Here is a 20,183-nt window from a genome sequence, read left to right as displayed (position 1 = left end):
CAAACATCCCATTACTTATGATGACCTAATAAAAGGAGATGAAGGCAGGCTATCCTTTCAGGAAAACCAAGTTGCCCGTGTACACCCTGGACAATGTTGTAATGTATGTGTGCTGAAGAGTGTTCCTTGCTGGAGGCAGATCAGTTGAAACTACTGTGTTAGCAACTGCAGAAGATGAAGAAAAAGAAGAGGAGCAGCATCCAGATTTGACAACCTTGCAGCTCTTCCACTAAACTAGTATACACTAAAAACAAGGTTAATGCAGTCACTGTTGTTGGGACAGTAAGTGTCTTGGAGAATTTGTATATTGAATATCTGCACCAAGCATTCCACTGTGTTGATTGACAGTTGGGTGGAATGGCTTAGAAGGAATTCTTGACGTTGTTCCCATTGCAGATTCCTACACGAGCTGGACCACAAATGTGGTCATTAGCCAGTAACATGGCATGCACTGCGACTGGTGGCTCATCAGTTGTCGAGTGAATGGTAACGTCATATAATAAGTGGTGTCAGAGTGCACTTACAGCCATTCACTACATAGTATGAAGTGATCCCATGAGATCTAATTTTATTTTTTGTCTTGTAGCTTGAAGTGTGAGCCAAGTTATAAATACTTATAGCACTCTGGCCTGTTTTCTGCACCTTTAGTATGAAAATTTTGTTTGCCTGAACAAATGTTCCAGTGTCTTTGTCACTGTGTGGTCCACATGTTGTGGGAACAGATGAGCCAGATTCACCAATGACTCCTGTCATATAGCCATGTTATTTGGCTATGGAGAGACTGGGAAATGATAATGCAGTGTTCTTCACATTCTGTGGCTAATAAAGTCCTCTCAAATGTCTGTATCTGAATAAGAGTGAATGTTATTTGTGTATGCAGACAGACGTGCAGGCTATCCTTGACGAAGGTCATATAGAAACATCCATAATGTTACATTCTGTCTAGTAGCTTTGTGACCCAAGTTGCATTAATGGGAAAGTTGTTTGTGTGGCTTGCCCTGCTGATTTGTAAACATAAGCATTCCAATTTTACATGGTCAGATGAAACTGAAACATACTTTAAAACTATTCTACAATTTCCTTTTGTTTCTCATTATTTGTGGTCTTAAAATTTATTGTGCTTTAATTTTCAGATCCAGATTCACCTGATACGGCTGCAAAGAAGTTGGTAAAATCAACCAAGAAAAAGATTAGAATTCGCAAAATAAGTGAGGGAGGAAAATTAAATGAACGTTCTCGGAATGAATCTATTTCATCTAATGCATCTTACAATTCAGATGATGGCGATACAAAAGGTGTACATTTAATGCTAGAAAATCTAACAGAAATAAAACATGAAGAAGCAAGAGAAGATTGTTTAGATTCATCTGAAAACACTAGTGATAGTCAGTCACGCAGGAATATGAACTCTTCCTCATGGGTTAAAATAACTGGTAGCAATAAACATCAAAGGATAATAAAAGCAAGATTAAAAGCAATCTCTTGTGCTCAAGAAATATCAACAGAAAATCACGGAGAGGCCTTCGAAAAATTAGTTTCTAATTCACAACACTCAGCTGGAGATTTCCAAGAACAACAAAAAACTGTTATTGTTCCACACATTGTGCGAGCAACAGATAGTTTGGAAAATAGTGGGCACAAAATGTGTGAAAATGATTTCCCAGAATTATGCAGGTCACCACCCCAACATGAAAGTCATTTCGTCAAATCTGGGAGTAGAGTAAGGTAAGAAGCAGTAATTCTATTTTAATGATAGTTTATATAAGATATGTTACAGATTGGAATTTAGAGTGTGTGACAAATGTTTCTAAATACAGTACATCACTGAAAAGTCTTACAGATCGCATAAAAACATTTCCTTGTTTGTCACTTTTTAATGAGCTTAGCTTGTCTTGGCTTCCCTCAGTTGCCTCTTATCAGTGTGAGAGCTACAGTTCCATCAGAAAATTTTAAAAAGTTCATTATTTTGTAGAGCTGTGTTCTCATTTGCTTCATTAAATTACTATCCAGCAATTTTCATATTGTTCCACATTGCCGACTTCTGTTATGTCATTGCTATCCCACTTGAGTTGAATTTCATAGTAAAAGTTTTAAATCTGCCACTTACTTTCCTCTGAGCAATATTTTGGTGTTACCAGATTTTTATGCTGGGAGGATTCGACATTGGCAGGAGGTAGGGGTGGTGGGAGGTTATGAAGGAAGTAGTTTTGAGTTCTTAATCTACATCGTTACTCTGCAATTCAAAATGAAGCGCCTGGCAGAGGTTTCAATGAACTAGCTACCAGCAATGATCATTTCTTTCTACGTAGGTGGTCACCAACAAAATATTTTTGCACTCAGAGGAGAAAGTTGATGACTGCAAGTTCACGAGAAGGTCCTGCTGCAATCAAAAATGCCATGTTTTTTAACGATTGCCTCACCAATTCATGTATCATGTCTCTCTCTCTCTCTCTCTCTCTCTCTCTCTCTCTCTCTCTCTCTCTCTCTCTCTCTCTCTCTCTCTCTCTCTTCTATCTCATCTTTCACAGTGGTACAGTACGAGCTGCCCTTCTTTGAACTTTTTCGGTGTCAACTGTCAGTCTCATCTGATGCAGATCCCACACCACAGAGAAACACTCCAGAAGAGGACAGACAGGTGTGGTGTAAGCAGTCTCTTTACTAGACCTGTTGCATTTTGAGTGTTCTGCCAGTAAATTCCAATGTTTTATTTGCTTTCCCCAGAAAATTATCTATGTGATCCATCCAATTTGTTATTTGTAATTGTAATCTAATTATTTATGTGAATTTACAGCCTTTAGATCTGTGTGGTTTATCAAGTAACTGAAATTTAGTGGATTTCTTTTAGTCCTCGTGTGGATGATTTTAAACTTTCCATTTTTGAGAGTTAATTGCCACTCTTTGCACAATACAAATATCTTGGTTGAATCATTTTGCAATTGGTTTTGATCATCTGATGACTTTATGAGACAGTAAGTGATAGCATCATCTGCAAACAATCTAAGAGCACTGCTCAGATAGTCTCTTATGTCATCTACATTTATCAGGAACAGCAGAGAGCCTGTAATACTTCCCTGGGAACAGCAAATGTTACTGTTGTACTTGATGGCTTTCTTTCAATTACTACAGACTGTGACCTTTCTCGCAGGAACTTGTGAATCCAGTCTCACAACTGAGATGATACTACATAAATGTGCAGTCTAATTACAAGTCAGTTGTGAGGAATGATGTCAAAAGCCTTCTAGGAATCTAAAAGTATGGAATCTATTTGACATCCCTGATCGATAGTATTCATTACTTAGTAAGAATAAAGAGCTAGTTGTGTTTTGCAAGTATGGTGTTCTCTGAATCTGTGCTTACTATTCCCCCCCCCCCCCCCCCACACACACACACGACCACAGTCTCTGTCTACTGATGCCAGCAGTCTCTGTGTTTGTTTTCTATCTCCAATGAAGGCCTTGTTGGCTAAAAGCTCATTTTCTGAGATCTTGCGACGAGTTCTGCTAAGTATGGAGCCATTGTATCAGCATACTCTGAAAGGAACCTGACTGGTACACAATAAGGACAGGAGGCCTTGCCTTTATTAATTAATTTAAGCTGCTTCACTACACCAAGGATATCTAATTCTAAGTTACTCATGTTGACAGTTGTTCTAGGTACAAATTTACGAATATTTACTTTGTCGTCTTTGGTGAAGGAGTTTTGGAAAACAATGTTTAGTGACTCTGCTTTAGTGACACTGTCACTGGTGATATCACCATTGTTATCACACAGTGAAGGTGCTGATTGTGTCTTCCTGCTGGTGTACTTCACATACAACCAGTATCTCTTTGCATTTTGTGTCAGATTTTGATAGTGTTTTGTTGTGGAAACTATTAAAAGGATCTAACTCTGAAGTTTGCACTAAATTTCAATCTTCTGTGAAACTTAGCCAGTCTTTGGATTTTGCTTTCTTTTAAATTTGGCAATGCTGTTTTTGCTGCTTCTGCATCAGTGTTCTGGACCTATTTTATGTACCACGGAGAAACAGGGACCATTGCTTATTAATTTATGTGATATATACCTTTCAATTGTCATCAATACTGTTTCTAGTAACTTGAACCACATCTGGTCTACACTTACACAATCAGATCAGATGGAGGGGTACACTCTCTTTGAAAGGTGTGAAGTGAATTTTTATGTGTTTTAAGTAGATGTATGTTACATTTATTTTTGGTGGATTTGGACATTATGGTAGTCAGTCTCACTACAACAGCCTTGTGGTCAGTAATCTGTTATATCTGCCTGAGGTTCCCTACTTGCTCAGGATTATTTGTTGCTATGAGTTAAAGTATGTTTCCATAACCATTTACAGTTCGAGAGGGCTCCTGAAGTAATTGTCAGGAATGTACGAGTGGGGTAGTTATTTCAAATAAAACTCAGGCTGTGTTTGGAGTGTTCAGAAACTGTAATCACATAAGTTGGTGTGGTTGGTAAAAGGAGCCAGTTATTAAATTATTCGATTTGACAAGTATAACCTCTACCTACACTAACTCACTGGAACAGTCTACTTTAATTTCACTACAAGATACACTACTTACGATAGCAGTAGACACTCCAACACCAACTGTATTTAATCTATGCTTTCTGAACACGATGAGGCCAACTGTAAAAATTTCAGCTAAACTTATTTCCGGCTTTAGCCAGCTTTCTGTATGCAGAATGATTTCAGATAAAGTGTTTTCTATTAACACTAGTAGCTCTGGTTCTTTCCCAACACATCTATGACAATTTGCAATTATAATAGTGACAGTTGTTAGGTCTTGTCTTCCTGAGTTTGCCTTACACCCTTGTTGACTGACACCCTTTCTGTATTTTCCTGAGACTCCAACCTGAAAAACAGCCCAGTCCCCTCCACATAGCCCCCACTACCCATGTAGCTACTTCTTGTGTGTAGTGGATCCCTGACCTATTAAGTGGAACCTAGAAAACCCTCTCCAATGGCACAAGTCAAGGAATCTGCAGCTTACATTGGGACAGAGTCATCTGAGCCTCTGATTCAGATGCTTCACTTGGCTCTGTACCCAAGGACCACAGTCAGTTCTGTTAACAGTGCTGAAATTAGTGAGGTCCAGACTGGCAGGTTTTACAGCTTCAGCCAGCCACCTGCAACTAGAGAGAATCACTTCCGATCTACAGCAACACACATCATTGGTACAGACCTGAGACGCCACCTGCAGATGGCTGCATTTTGTGTTCTTTGTGGCATGTGGAAGCACCTTTTCCACAGCTGGAATGACTCCTGCCGGTACGCACAGAGTGGACATTGGATTCCTTCCCTCCTTTGCAGGCAAGAAAATTAGAAAATAGGAAATTAAGCTGTTTGCAATGGATGTGTTGTTAAACTGATGGAGAGATACTCCCACAGGAACTCAGTAACTAGTTACAATGTGGCATTCAGGGTTATTAGGCTTGTGGATTTTGGGAAACACACATGTGATCTTCTGGGTACAGGTGTATTGGGTGAGGCTGTGCTGAGGAAGGAGATGGATTCGGAAGCAAGGTTCTGGGACATATATGTAGCAGGGATGTCCAACCCATGGGTCGCATGCATGGCTCAAAACAAATATCAGTGTAGCCCGAGAAGTTGAGCAGGAATTCCTGTAAAGTAAGGAAGTAGGACAGGCTTTAGGAAAGTCAAATGTTCATTCTGTTATGTTCTATTTTGTGATTAGTAGGAAAAGATTGTTTCCACTGTAAGGAGTGAATGAAAGAGAATACTTTTTGAATGACTCCATGCTGCCTGTAAATTTAATTTTAATTTTATTTTTGTAATATTGCCGTTGCAGATATTTAATGGCCAAAGAATTAAGAATTGGGTCTAGGTGCTTAGAAATGGCCTACAGCCAAAATTGTTAAATATCGGAGATTGAGTCAGCATTCACAGTGTTCTTTTAGCTGTGAGAAGGCAAGTATTCAGTCTGTGAGACAGTGTTGAAGAAGTTGGGACCACAGAATTGGAGTATCATATGAAAGGAACAGAGTTAGTTCAGGGATGCCTGTACCATGGGAATCAGTTTTTGTAGTTATATATTTGTGAGGTGGTATTGTAGACTATGAAAGCTTTTAAAGGTGTTTTCAGAATGTGCGGTATCCTAGAAACGGGAATGTTTGTTGTTATATCACTGGGGTGTAAGGAAATTTCTCGTATCAGTACTTGCTTTCAAATTGAGTGCACAAACATGTCTCCCATGCTTGTCTCCTAAAACTCTTATCACCCCAGGCTGGAACAGCTTAACCAAACTCTTCAGCGAGCTATGGACTTTCATCTTGCTCTGGAATGGAACAGCCCTTCCCAAAACCCTTCTCACCACTTTCAAAATGATAGTCCAGTGTCCACAAAACCAGAAAACTATCTGAATCCCTCCTAATGCCACACCTACCCCAACCTCCTTGCCCCACCGGTCATATCCCTGTGAAGGATGCAGTTACAATGCTCATCCCTTGAACGTACATACATAGCATGTCCTCTACTCATCCTGTCAAAGTGATATCCTTTCTCCAACACATCCCACATAGCTCCTAGTTTCATCATGTACCACACAAAACTTCCTCTTTCTGCACTAGGGTAAATTTGTCAGTGCCATTTCTGTATTCCATTTCCTTGTAGTTGTTCCCTCCTCTGCCTGTCATCCTTCCCATTTTCACCTGTCACTCATTTTCTCCCTCCCCCTGTTGTGTACATCGTTTGCATATTTACTGAAATGGATTACCTACCACCTCACATTAATCTGATTTACTTTGATCCCTAGACACCTTTATCAGACATTAATGTATGTCAGTGGGTGCAAATTGTGTGCCATGAGAAATTCAATGATGCATCTGTGTTTTCTACACACCTCAATGTAGAACATTGTTTTCCAACCTTCCCATGCTGCTAATATCTGTTAGAGGGCCACAAAAGCAACAGGATGTTAGTGAAAAAATTAAAAATTTTGTAATACTTCAGTCTGCATCAGACATTCAAAGTCAACACAAAGGAAGAAAGAGGGGATTCAGTTTCAGAATAACCCTTGCAATTTTTCCCTCTACTGTTGATGTTCTGCTGGTTAATTTAAATTACAGGATGTAAAAAGAGTATTAGTTATAAAATAATACTTTCTTTAAAGTGTTAACCATGTTCCCATTAAAATTTCATGGTTGTGGTCTTAGTCTAGTGAATAAAATGTGGTTTCTTTGCAGTGAAATTAGAAAGATAACGAAGGTATCCCAAAAACAGTTGAAGAAACAGGCAGAATCTGGCACATCTCCGAGAACAGAACCAATGAAGGTTAAATTGGCATGGAACAGTTCAGATGCACACAATGACAATTCTTTGTCTCTGACTGATATTATGAGAGAAGAAGTCAAACAAAACCGTCACTGCACTGAAATGATTCCAGCACAGAATAATGAGCTTCCAAGGTACGTCTAATGTTTTATGCTTTCATAAGCAAAGCTAACTGTATTGGATCTGAGTTTTCTGTTCATGGTGAGAAGAAAATCAGGAGAGGGGGGGGGGGGGGGCGTCAAACCGAGGTATCTCCAGTACACATTGGTCTATAGATTATTCATATGATTTTGAAACACTTCCCTGTTATTTTTTGAACACAATCCAAGTTGATTTCTGAATGAATAATAAGTTGATTATTGAATACGTGCATAGTGTATGTGATGTCTCTGTCAGGGGAATCCTTGTCGCATTTACAAATAAACTTTCATGCAGGCAAAAGGGGATGGGGCTATACGAGCTGAATGGGTGAATGCCAATCGCTATCTGATTATGAGGTTGATTGGGTTTGCAAATGATCAGCGTTGTTATAATTACTAGCGAAATCCATAGATTCAGACTACCAGAGTGGAAATAAACAACTAACAGGAATAACAGGTAAGAAAGATTATGTATTATCTTCTCAGTGTATCCAAGCAAACGAAATATTGACATAAAAGTTTCGTCCAGATCGCTACACTACTAAGAGCCAGCTGTATTTTCAGTCCCCGCCTAGCAGCTGCTTAAGTTCTATTCTGGAAGAAATGTGGAAAATGCATTGTACGAACATGTAACAACGCCTAACTGGATAATAATCATGGAATTCTGGCAGGTTTAGTGAAGTTAAACGGCGAATATGTTTTGACAGTGGCAGGAATAGTTATTGAATTATTCTTAGCTCTAACGCTCAAGGGAGGGGGAGAGCGCCACTATCTAGTATTGCTCCAATTCAGAAATATTGTAGATCTGGGGCTGGTGCGCAGAGCAGCCAGAGTTATAGTCTGGAAGTGGGTAGTCTCCATGTGACCCGTGTTTACATTTAGTGATTTTTGTTTTTTGTTCTTTGTTCTTCATTTACTGCTCTGACGTCAAGTGAAAAGAAAATGGATTTCTTTGGCCGGGAGCTATCAAGTAAATTTGAAATACATTCACATAATTATGGAAGACAGAAATATGTTATTAATTTCAGATTTTATTTCCCCTTTCTGACAGTCAAGCCTTGCAGAAGAATGAAGTTATTTTTGTCGGTTTGCTAAAGAAATTTGGCTCTTATTAATCTTTCCCTCTGAAGCAGTCAATGTATTTGAAATGAAGTGTTTAATTCCACAGTGTTAGCTAGTTTCAACTGTTAGTTGCCTTTAAAGTGCACGTTTTCATCTTCTGTCTTGTATGGCATTATGCCATAATAAAGGGGGGGGGGGGGGGTGAAATAATGTAAGATCTTTTAATGTTCACACATACAAACATAAAGGCTTCTGTGTCGTCATAGCTGCGCAAGAGTGGTGGCACCTGTGTTCTGGCGCACTCTGGCAACTGCTGAACGAACCTATTTCTAACAGGTCATGGAAAAATATTGTGAATGCTGGTTTGGAAAGCGATATTTTCAAAGTAAATCTTCTTTTATGCAACTGGGAGAATGTACAATGAACTTCTTAAATCACAGAGCGTTTGACTCTCGCTTAAAAATCAACTCTTGGATATGAGCCGTTTAGAAGAATTTTGAGCTCAGAAGATCAACATTTATGTCATTATTATAAATTTTACAGGCACTTTTGTGTGATGTATCTTAAAGTGTAACATACGCAAAAAAAATATCAACATTATACGTAAAAGCTTAACTTCTCTTGCAGCTTATTACCTTTAGAGACCAATGATATATGTTAAACCTTTGCTTTTCTTGTAGCAACACTGTATGTTAATTTAAACCATTAACTTTTCCTGTTTGTGTGTTTGTGCTACTCAACAGCGATGTTGCTATTGAGTAACTACATTGCGTGTCTTATGCTCTCAATATCCGCTGTCCTGAACTGGTGAGATCACGTGACAAGAGTTGCCACTAAGAAAAGCACACCGCAATCTCGGTTTCAGTGCTTCGGAAAGTAATATGTGATGTTTGGTGGAATTCCAGATTATACTTTTAGAATATGAAAATATGCAGTGTACGTGTTGCTGCACATCAAAGATCTTCCCAAAACTTTTTTTCCCCCCCTGAGTTTTGTCTTCTAAAGTGCCAGTAAATTCTACACTTCTGTATAAAACCATAACCATTCAAAGGATTGATAAGTTTTACAGTTCTGAGGGGAAATATACTGTCACTTACCACGGAAAAAGTGTGTGTTCACCCAGGAGAAAGTGTATTTTTAACCGGGAAATCCGGGGAAAATCCAGGGATCCTCCCCCCTGACCTCCTTCCTTGTCCGCTTATACACCCTGGTAAAGCAGTACAGGTTCCAGGGGTTGGAGGAAATGCAAGAGCTACACACTATTTAATTGACGTAATTCATATATCTTTAGAAGGCAAGTGGCACTAGTAGCCATGTACTCTCTTATTGTATGTAAACTGCACCACAGCATATTTTGAATAGCTCTCACTACACGTAGTGTTTTTTTATGTAGCCATGTTGGATACATTTTACATATTTTGTTTGATTTCACCTTTTTGGGGAATAATTACACTACTGGCCATTAAAATTGCTACACCCTAAAGATGACGTGCTACAGACGCGAAATTTAACTGACAGGAAGATGATGATGTGATATGCAAATGATTAGCTTTTCAGAGCATTCACACAAGGTTGGCACTTGTGGCGACACCTACAACATGCTGCCACGAGGAGAGTTTCCAACTGATTTCTCATACACAAACAGCAGTTGACTGCCATTGTCTGGTGAAACATTGTTGTGATGCCTCGTGTGAGGAGGAAAAATGAGTACCATCACGTTTCCGACTTTGATAAAGGTCGGATTGTAGCCTATTGCGATTGTGGTTTATTGTATTGTGACATTGCTGCTCGCGTTGGTCGAGATCCAATGACTGTTAGCAGAATATAGAATCGGTGGGTTCAGGAGGGTAATGTGGAACACCGTGCTGGATCCCAACGGCCTCGTATCACTAGCAGTCGAGATGCCAGGCATCTTATCTGCATGGCTGTAACAGATCGTGCAGCCACATCTTGATCCCAGAGTCAACAGACAGGGACATTTGCAAGACAACGATGATCTGCACGAACAGTTCGATGACGTTTGCAGCAGCATGGACTATCAGCTCGGAGACTGTGGCTGCGGTTACCCTTGACGCTGCATCACAGACAGGAGCGCCTACGATGGTGTACTCAACGACAAACCTGGGTGCACGAATGGCAAAACGTTTGCCCCCCCCCCCCTCCCCCCCCGTGAATCCAGGTTCTGTTTACAGCATCATGATGGTCATACCTGTGTTTGGCGACAACGCGGTGAACGCACATGTGAAGCATGTATTAGTCATCACCATACTGGCATATCACCTGGCGTGATGGTATTGGGTGTCATTGGTTACACTTCTCGGTCACCTGTTGTTCGCATTGATGGCACTTTGAACAGTGGATGTTACATTTCAGATACGTTATGACCCGTGGCTCTACCCTTCATTCATCCCTGTGAAACCCTACATTTCAGCAGGATTATGCACAACCACATGTTGCAGGCCCTGTACGGGCCTTTCTGGGTACAGAAAATGTTAGACTGCTGCCCTGGCCAGCACATTCTCCAGATCTCTCACCAATCGAAAACATCTGGTCAATGGTGGCCGAGCAACTGGCTCGTCACAATATGCCAGACACTACTCTTGATGAACTGTGGTATCGTGTTGAAGCTGCATGGGTAGCTGTACCTGTTCATGCCATCCAAGCTCTGTTTGACTCAATGCCCAGGTGTATCAAGGCCGTTATTACGGCCAGAGGTGGTTGTTCTGGGTACTGATTTCTCAGTATCTATGCACCCAAATTGTGTGAAAATGTAATCACATGCCAGTTCTAGTATAATATATTTGTCCAATGAATACCTGTTGATCATCTTCATTTCTTCTTGGTGTAGTAATTTTAATGGCCAATAGTGTATATTAGTACTCTATATCATAAGTGTTAAGAAATAAAGTATTTTTGTTTTATCTTAATTTTTGTAAATCGTACAGCCCTTTGAAAAATATAAATTTTGTAAATTACTCTTGAAACAGTAGAAAACAAAAAAAATATAACTAATAAACCAAAACTACTGGAGACCTGGCAGATGTTTTATGTTAAAGCTCCCTCTTATTGTGTTGAAATAGGTTCAACACCTGCACATTTATGGGCTTCCATTAACTTATAAATTTAAGACCAAAATACAGAATTTAACTTAATTTTTTTTTCTAAATTTTAAAGTCGCAGAATGCTATCTTTTCTGTCATATTACCAGATGCTATTCGCCTAATTACGCTGAAGAGCCAAAGAAACTGATACCCGTCCCTAATATCGCGCAGGGCCCCCGCAAGCATGCGTAAGTACCCCAACACGATGTGGCATGGTCTTGACTAATGTCAGTAGTGTCGGAGGGAACTGACACCATGAATCCTGCAGGGTTCTCCATAAATACGTAAGAGTATGAGGGGGTGGAGATCTCTTCTGAACAGCACTTGCAAGGCATCCTATATATGCTCAATATAATGTTCATGTCTGGGGAGTTTGGTGGCCAGTGGAAGTGTTTAAACTCAGAATTGTGTTCCTGGAGCCACTCTGTAGCATTTCTGGATGTTTGGGGTGTCACTTTGTCGTGCTGGAATTTCCCACGTCCGTCAGAATGCACAGTGGACATGATGCTTCGTACATTTCACATGTCAGTCGTGTCTAGAGGTATCGGGGGTCCCATATCACTCAAACTGCACTCGCCCCACACAATTGCACAGAGCCTCCACCAGCTTGAACAGTCCCCTGATGACATGCACGGCCCATGGATTCATGAGGTTGTCTCCATACCCGTACACGTCCATCCGCTAGATATAGTTTGAAGCGACTCGTCTGACCAGGCAACATGTTTCCAGTAATCAACAGTCCAACGTCAGTGTTGACAGGCCCAGATGAGGTGTAAAGCTTTCTTCGGGTCTGAAAGTCCATATCAATGCTGTTTCATTGACTGGTTCGCATGCTGACACTTCTTGATGGCCCATCATTGAAATCTACAGCAATTTGCGGAAAGATTACACTTCTATCACGTTGAAAAATTCTCTTCAGTTGTTGTTGGTCTCATTCTTGTAGGATCTTTTTCCGGCCACAGCTATGTTGGAGATTTGTTGTTTTATTGGATTCCTGATATTCACAATACACTTGTGAAATGGTTGTACTGGATAATCCCCACTTCATCCCTACCTCAGAGATGCTGTGTCCCATCGCTCTTGCATCAACTATAACACCACTTTCAAACTCGCTTAAATCTTGATAACACACAGTAACCAATCCAGCTATGTCACATACTTGTCGTCTTTTATAGGCATTGTTGACAGGAGCATCGTATTCTGCCTGTTCACATATTTCTGTATTTGAATATGCATGCCTATACCAGTTTCTCTTGCATTTCAATGTAGAAACAGTATCGTCTGTGCTCCCGCTGTCTGTATTATGTAAATATTTTAATGAAAATGTAAAAAATTGCATTTTTACGAATTATTTACTTGATAACTTCCATATGAAGACTTTACATAATTACACAAAATATTGTTTGGTTAATATGTTAGTAGTCAGTGCAAACACAGTGAGCAATATTTGTCTGACTAAAGTGTTAAAATTTTTTGAACATTCTGCATATTTTGCATCACTGAAATCCTAGTGTAAAATGTGTGTATTAACAACACTGTTTCCACTGCTCTTCTGTTTATGACATACGAGTGAGAACAAGCACATAAACCATTTTGCATCGAGTTTTGTGTTTGGTTTGAACTTATTGTTAGATACAATGTCAGTGAGGAAATTCAGTAGTGAATGAGTGAGGTGTGTGGGCTATGAAAAAAGACACAAGAAGGTGATGTTTCAGAAAAATGAAAAACGCTTAACAGTTGTTCGAAATCTGTCGGAGGTATTGCAAAAAATCTTGGTTCTCAAGTAATAGTATTAGCATCACATCCATTGTGCAGGAATTGCTACACACACTACAAGAAGAAATTTAGTGACAACCCACCTGAACGATCACCATCACCCAAATCTGAAACTGAAGAAGGCAATGCAGATGTTTGTAGTCATGGGTGTGAAGTTGTTGGTGCATTTAATGCTAGAATTTCTACTGTAGCCCTTACTATATCCCCCTTACCAAAGACTCAGGAAAGGTAATAAGCACAAGAAGAAAACAGTATGTAAAAAGAAAAGTGGAATAAATTTAAAAAAGTTTTGCGCAAGCAATATCTTCAGAACTTCGTGAAGTTTATAATGTAGATGCACTTGGTACTAAACCTGAAGATAGTGATAGGTACAGGAAATCTGATGTGTGACTTCAAAACCTAAGTACTGCTATCACAGCAGCTATCTGTACTGAGAAGGTACAGTTACTGACACTGATACCAGGTAGCTACTCTAAACAGCAGATACAGAAATACGTACCCAGTTCCTCATGTTATGTGGTTTCAAAAACTTGTAAAGAAAAGAATGAGAAAGGTATGTGTGCATCCCCAGATTCTCACTTTGGGCATCTGTTGCAAGATGATATGCGTTGCTCTGGAATATTATGTATGTGATGACATAGATTGTAGCAGGCGAAGTCCTAACTGGGCTGATGTTATCTCTATTAATGAAAATGGTGAAAGAGGTAAAATGTATATGACAGAATAAGAGAAGCACATCTCCTGATGAAAAAGGAGAACAATAATTTTTAAATTGGTCTCAAAGAATTCGCCTCCTTACAACCAAAATTGGTAAAATGCCAGCCAATGAAGGAAGTATGCACATACAGATACCAGGTAGCTACTCTAAACAACAGATACAGAAATACGTACCCACTTCCTCATGTTATTTGGTTTCAAAAGCTCGTAAAGAAAAGAATGGGAAATTAATTTGAAATGTGTTTGTTTTACCATAAACAGTGTCATAGGAAAGTAGTACACAGAGATGGACCTGATGCTTTTGTGTGTCAAGAGCTGCAAGAAAAATGTTGGTTGCAGGAGTGTGCAGTGTGTCCCGTTGAAGAAGTGATGACTGTTGAAGCACCCTTCAGGAGGCTGACAATGATGTAACCTATTATGCATTGTGGGAGGGAGGAGAGGTGGTGAGGAAGACAGTAGAGACAAAGAAGATTGGTACAGAGTTTAGGCATTGGGTCATGAAAAGGAACAGATCACATCCCGAGGATTGAAAGACAGGCCATAGCAGAAGTAAACTCAGCCACTTCCCAGAAGTGACACATTAGTTTTTCTTGTCGACTTTGATGAGAAATGGTTTGTTGCTGTGCAGAACGAAATTCAAAGTTACCATTGGCACACAGAACAGGTATCAATGATCACATATGTTGCTCACTTCCTTGGAAAATAACACTGTAACACTCATTCATGACAGCGCACAGTCATGCTACGCTGTCAGCATGATAATTGATGACATAGTATCTTGAGGCCATGCATTCCCTAAACATTCGTATATGACTGATGGTGCAGCTTCTCATTTTAAAGACTGCTTTCAGTTTTATGAGCTTGGTCAACACTGTAGTGCAGGAATTAAGACAAAAATGGATATTTTCAGCAACAGAACATGGGAAAAGTGCATGTGACGGGATAGGAGGTCTCTGTAAACATCTTGCAAGATGATTTGATCTCGAGCATGCAGCTGTTGATGCTATAAGAGATGGTACTGGATTTGTGCACACCATATCAACATTAGTTACAAATGTGAAACTCTTAATTCTAAATGAAAGTACATTAAAGGAATTCCATTTAAAAAAGAGAGAAGAGTGGTCTGCTTTGAAGCCTGTGGTAGGAATTCAATTGAGTCATGACTGACTTGCACCCCAGAGTGGCACATACATTGCAAGAATGATTCTACACGAAATGCGGCCTCTTACTGTGCATGAAATGCAGAGACCACAGTATAAGTTAGAAGACTTTGTAGTTAGCTGCTTTATTTCTTGTGTGTGTGGCAGTCATTGGTGGGTGGGACAGATAATAAGTATTGCTCATGAGCTGCAAGGTATAACCATCTCCTTTGACACCTCATGGTCCTGCTTATGCTTTCGAATGGTTGTCATCAAAAGATCAACGTGCAGTTCCCATTTCCCAATCACTGCTTTCGTTGGGTCATCTTTTCCATGTGCAACTTAATTTTGGCTATACTATTTCAATGAGAAACAGATGGGGAAAAAAAACAAATAAACTCTTTTCAACAGTGCACTGTTGATTGTTACATTGTAGGCAATTTTAATTCTTGGAAAGTCATGAGGTAGTAAAATCGTGACTCAAGACCAATAATAGTTTGTGAATAATATCACAAAAATAAAAATGTGTGTAAATATTCTATATCTCATTTTTGCTATTAATTGCTCTCCCTATCACTTTGTACAGTATTTTGATTCAAAAATACCAATTTTGCGTGACATTTACTCAAAAATTTCTCACATTTTGTACAGACAAGTATTGCCCACTCTGATTGTACTTTCCCTAAGTAGAGTGACCAAACATACCATAATATTTCTTAGAACATTTAGGATGGGGTTTTTGGAGAAAATAAATTTCTAAATAACCAAAAAATTTCAGATTCTTTCACCTTTCTGTACAAATATTTTGAGAGTTTAAGAATTTTATGCATTAATGTCATAGCTGACAGTTATCAGTCCTTCCACTTTACCATTTCTCAAACAGTTAACATCCTGTGACTATTCATATTTTCAATGTATGATTTTGAAGTTTGCAGAAAATTACAAATTTGCGTAGTTCATTTTTCAAAAATAAAAAAAATCTCATAAGTGTTTATGTATCAGTCATGTCTCATAGTATTGGGAACAAAGTATTTATTGAAAATAAATTCAGATCTATCACTTTGATTCATTTATTACAGTTTTTCAATTTTTCCTTTCATTTCGATGTTTTCACAAACACTCTTATTTAGTGAGGTCTGCAGTGTTTTAACAAATTATCAGAAAATCAAAATATTGTAGTTTTGGAGAGGTATCATGTGGAACTTCAGCATACATTTTTTTCAGCAAATTTTGAAATAGTGATGTGACACATTCACTCTTGGCCTGTATGATTTGAGATGAAATCAGCCAGTAGACATAACTTCATATCTGTTGTTATGGTGTCTGGTAGAAGTCACACAGCCAGTAGCCACATTTAACCTCCATGTAGAGATATGCTCATGCCACTGTGTCATCTCTGGCGACGACACGGGGTATGAAGCATGTCAAGTTGTGCAGCAGGTTCAGGATTCACAGTCAGTGGCAGTGGCAATGGGAATGACAAGAGTTGCAACAACTGTTGTCCCAAGTGTCGTCATAACTGCTGCAGGCCCAGGCAGCAACCAAATGGCCAGCTGAGCTTCATGCTGTTTGTAGATTGTGACCAATTTCCCCTGCATCCACACACAAGTATAGTCCATAGTAATTTTTCACTAATAAATAGATCTAATGAAATACATGAAAAAACTAAAAATTGCTAGGGTCATGTGACGCTAACACCTGAAAAATACACTAAATTGTTTACACACTGGGAAGTCAAGATTGTATGCTCAGTAAATGCTGCATTATGATTGTAATGCTATGAATGGGCCATTCATGCAAAGATTGTTAGATGAGGTATGGAATGGTGGAAATTAAGGCAAATCTTTCAAGGGATATACTCCATTTTCCATTTCATGGTGTATGGCTGCAGTTTTGATGGTAAACGTAAGTAAGCTGTTGAGTTATGGAATGGTACAATCGTAGCTAAAGGTGTAACAGGAGAATTCTCTGATAACGGCAGTCAGTGTAAGCTCGATTTGTAGTGTCTGTCTCTGCGGCATTGGCTGGAAACAGATTACAGTTCATTTTTGTGTTATTCATTTCTAGTTAACTCTCAGAATCTTACTGTAGTGATTTCTCGCACACAACAAAAGCAATAACATAATTTTTTTTTTTTTTCCAGATCTAAAATCATAACAAAGCACACTCAAGAAGTAACTCTCAACAATCCTTGGACGAAGCCTCTCTCTGTTTCTCCAGATTCCCCAAAATTTTGTGACATTATAGCAGATGAGAGAAAACAGAGGGAAAACTGGACAAAAATGCGAGCAAAGCCTCTTGAGCTTACACAGGTTAGTACTACTGCAGTAATGTCAGTTTCCATTCATACATACTTGTAACTTCTACAAATAACATTTTGAGACCAGTTTACAATGCCACATAAAGCCTGTCACTTACATGTCTGCTGTTCTTCGTCTTTTTCTTCTCCTCCTTCATATTTTCATAACCAAATGCTTTGCTGTTCGAATGAGTTTTCATTAACGTGTTGTAATAAGGATTCTGACACAGCCCATGTGTACAGATCTCATAACTGCATTACAATAGTTTTATTATGTTAACATTGTTGTCACCTATGTGGTAATACTTGTGAATCAGATGGCTGAACCGTATTATTCACACATTTCACTAGCCAACTTATTTTACTGTACAGCAATTTTTTGTGGTTCTTTATAGAGATTGTTAATTGGCTTGTACTTTCAGCACTGGTTTTGTAATAACCTCTGTCAACTGGCAGCCAGGTTGCATAACTGAGTGCCATAATAGGCCTTTAACAAAATCCATGCGCACTACACACAAAGCATTTGGTTATGAAAATTTATGTTTTCCTAATAGAAAAGAAATTTAAATCCTCCTCACTTTCATGTGATTATTTTATGTTGCTAGTTTGTCACTTCATTTTAATTGCTTTAGTAAGTAATTGCAGAAAAATGTGTGTGATCTGGTTCTAATTTGTCTACAGTACGACATATATTTTGGAAATAATTTGTACTGTTACCTTTCCTAAGGACATTTTTTCTGGATGCATGATGTATGTTACTACTAATCCACACCTTGCATTTTAGATTAATTTTTATGGCCTACTTTGGATATATGGGTATTTTCAAAATTAGCTTTTATGTTATAAGGGGTCAGATTGCTGCTATAAGACATGTAATAAAATCTCCTTCATATGAGTATTCAAAACCGTTTGCTTGACAGTTTTCATTTTTGTTGTATCAACTTTAAATGTGTGTATGATGGGCTCTGACTCAGTGCTTGTGCAAAAATGTATAACAAGAGTGTGATTTATTTCTTGGGACAAAGCTTTTATACTTTAAAGAGAACACTGTTTCCTTGTACCAAAGCTCTGTTTGTATCATATGAAGAAGTTTTTCTATAAACAATGTGTGTGGTAGTGGAGGTTTCTACTAGGCTAGCATATTTCATAAACTTGTCTCTCTAGCCAACATATCACTAATTCTTTGCAATTTGTAACAGTAGTTCTTACTGATAAGTGCGCTAAACGATCTCTGTATCTACACTGTGCTTTTATATCATTCTACTTTTTATAATTACGATGATTTTTTTGTAATTAAGCCTCAGAAACAGTTATAATGTGTTAACATGTCCAAATGGAATGAATGAGATGTCATGTCGTTACATACAATAAAAAATTGTTAGTCTGCACCCTAAAAAATTTTTTATATGGAATATTGTGTTTTATGACATTTCGACCTCTTAAATCATGGCATATATTGTCCAATCACCACTATTTACGTAGTCGACTTCTTTATTTCAACGTAATATTTTATGTAAATTAAGAACTTTGCACATCTGACTTCCCACGCCAGATGGCAGTTACTGTGCTGTAGCGAATTTTGTTATATTTGATGTCATGTTATTTGTATATTTTTCTTTTTTACTAGTCCTGTAATCTGACACCTTATAGTTTACCTGTTGATTTTTATTCTTGCAAGTTTTTTTAAGTTGCTTTGAAAATAACACGCCAGTGTATGTTGGCAAGATGTGTATTTCCCCATTCCTTTTAGCTATGGGCTTATAATGTACAATTTTAAATTTGAAATACTAAATTAATGATTTGCAAGTGCACATTTGGTATTTTGTGGTAATCTCTAGCCAAATAAAATAGTGTTAAGTCTCCACATGACATGTCACATAGAGGGCGTTCCAAGCCCGTCACACTGAGGTCTGCTGTATAGGTGAATGTAAACAGCAGCTTCAGTTAGTGTGATCTTACTAACATATGGTTTATACCCAGGTGTATTTGTGGTCTTCTTGTTTTTTCTTCACCGATCACTATGTGAAATGTTACCGTCCAGCACTGAAGATGATCATTATGTGATCGAAAATTGATTTTGCTGTTAATAATAAATCATCAAAATTACAGCTAATGCTGACCTTCCTTCTAATTTTGTTAAACACATGGTTGTTGTGTCACTAATATAGCTTTCGGCTAGTAAGGCCTTCATCAAAATTAGACAACCTACACGCTGGGTTCAGATGCCTGAGACTGCAGTCTCTCTCTCTCTCTCTCTCTCTCTCTCTCTCTCTCTCTCTCTCTCTCTCTCTCTCTCTCTCTCTCTCTCTCTCTCTCTCCCCCTCTCCCCCCTCTCTCTCCCCCTCCCCCCCCCCTCTCTCTCTCTGTCTGTCTGTCTGTCTGTCTGTCTGTGTGTGTGTGTGTGTGTGTGTGTGTGTGTGTGTGTGTGTGTGTGTGTGTGATCTAATTTTGACAAAGACCATACTATATGAAATCTGCGTTTGTGATAATATTTTTGTTGTGTTTATTTGCGACTCGGTGTCTCCACAATATGGTGAGCCACAACTTTCCTTTTCACAATATTGTTACTCTCCATCCTGGATTTGAAAGAGAATATATTATTCATGAGTAAAGTCTGTTATGTGTATTAAATTTATGGGAAAA

At 38.7% G+C, this 20,183-nt stretch overlaps 1 protein-coding gene across 1 annotated transcript in view; it reads left to right on the top strand.

The window, feature by feature from the left end:
* The window catches only part of LOC126336900 (inhibitor of Bruton tyrosine kinase), a 113,828-nt gene that overhangs the window by 89,556 nt on the left and 4,089 nt on the right, over nucleotides 1-20,183 (top strand). The window contains exons 15-17 of the mRNA XM_050001026.1: nucleotides 1,134-1,725; nucleotides 7,219-7,440; nucleotides 17,385-17,553. Of these exons, the coding sequence (XP_049856983.1) occupies nucleotides 1,134-1,725; nucleotides 7,219-7,440; nucleotides 17,385-17,553 (983 nt within the window). The remainder of the gene's footprint in view (nucleotides 1-1,133; nucleotides 1,726-7,218; nucleotides 7,441-17,384; nucleotides 17,554-20,183) is intronic.

The sequence above is a fragment of the Schistocerca gregaria genome, chromosome 2 (genome assembly GCF_023897955.1).
Source record: "Schistocerca gregaria isolate iqSchGreg1 chromosome 2, iqSchGreg1.2, whole genome shotgun sequence".
NCBI classification, from domain to species: Eukaryota; Metazoa; Arthropoda; class Insecta; order Orthoptera; family Acrididae; genus Schistocerca; species Schistocerca gregaria.
Note: the sequence above shows the minus strand (reverse complement) of the source record. Positions and strands in the feature narration are given on the sequence as shown.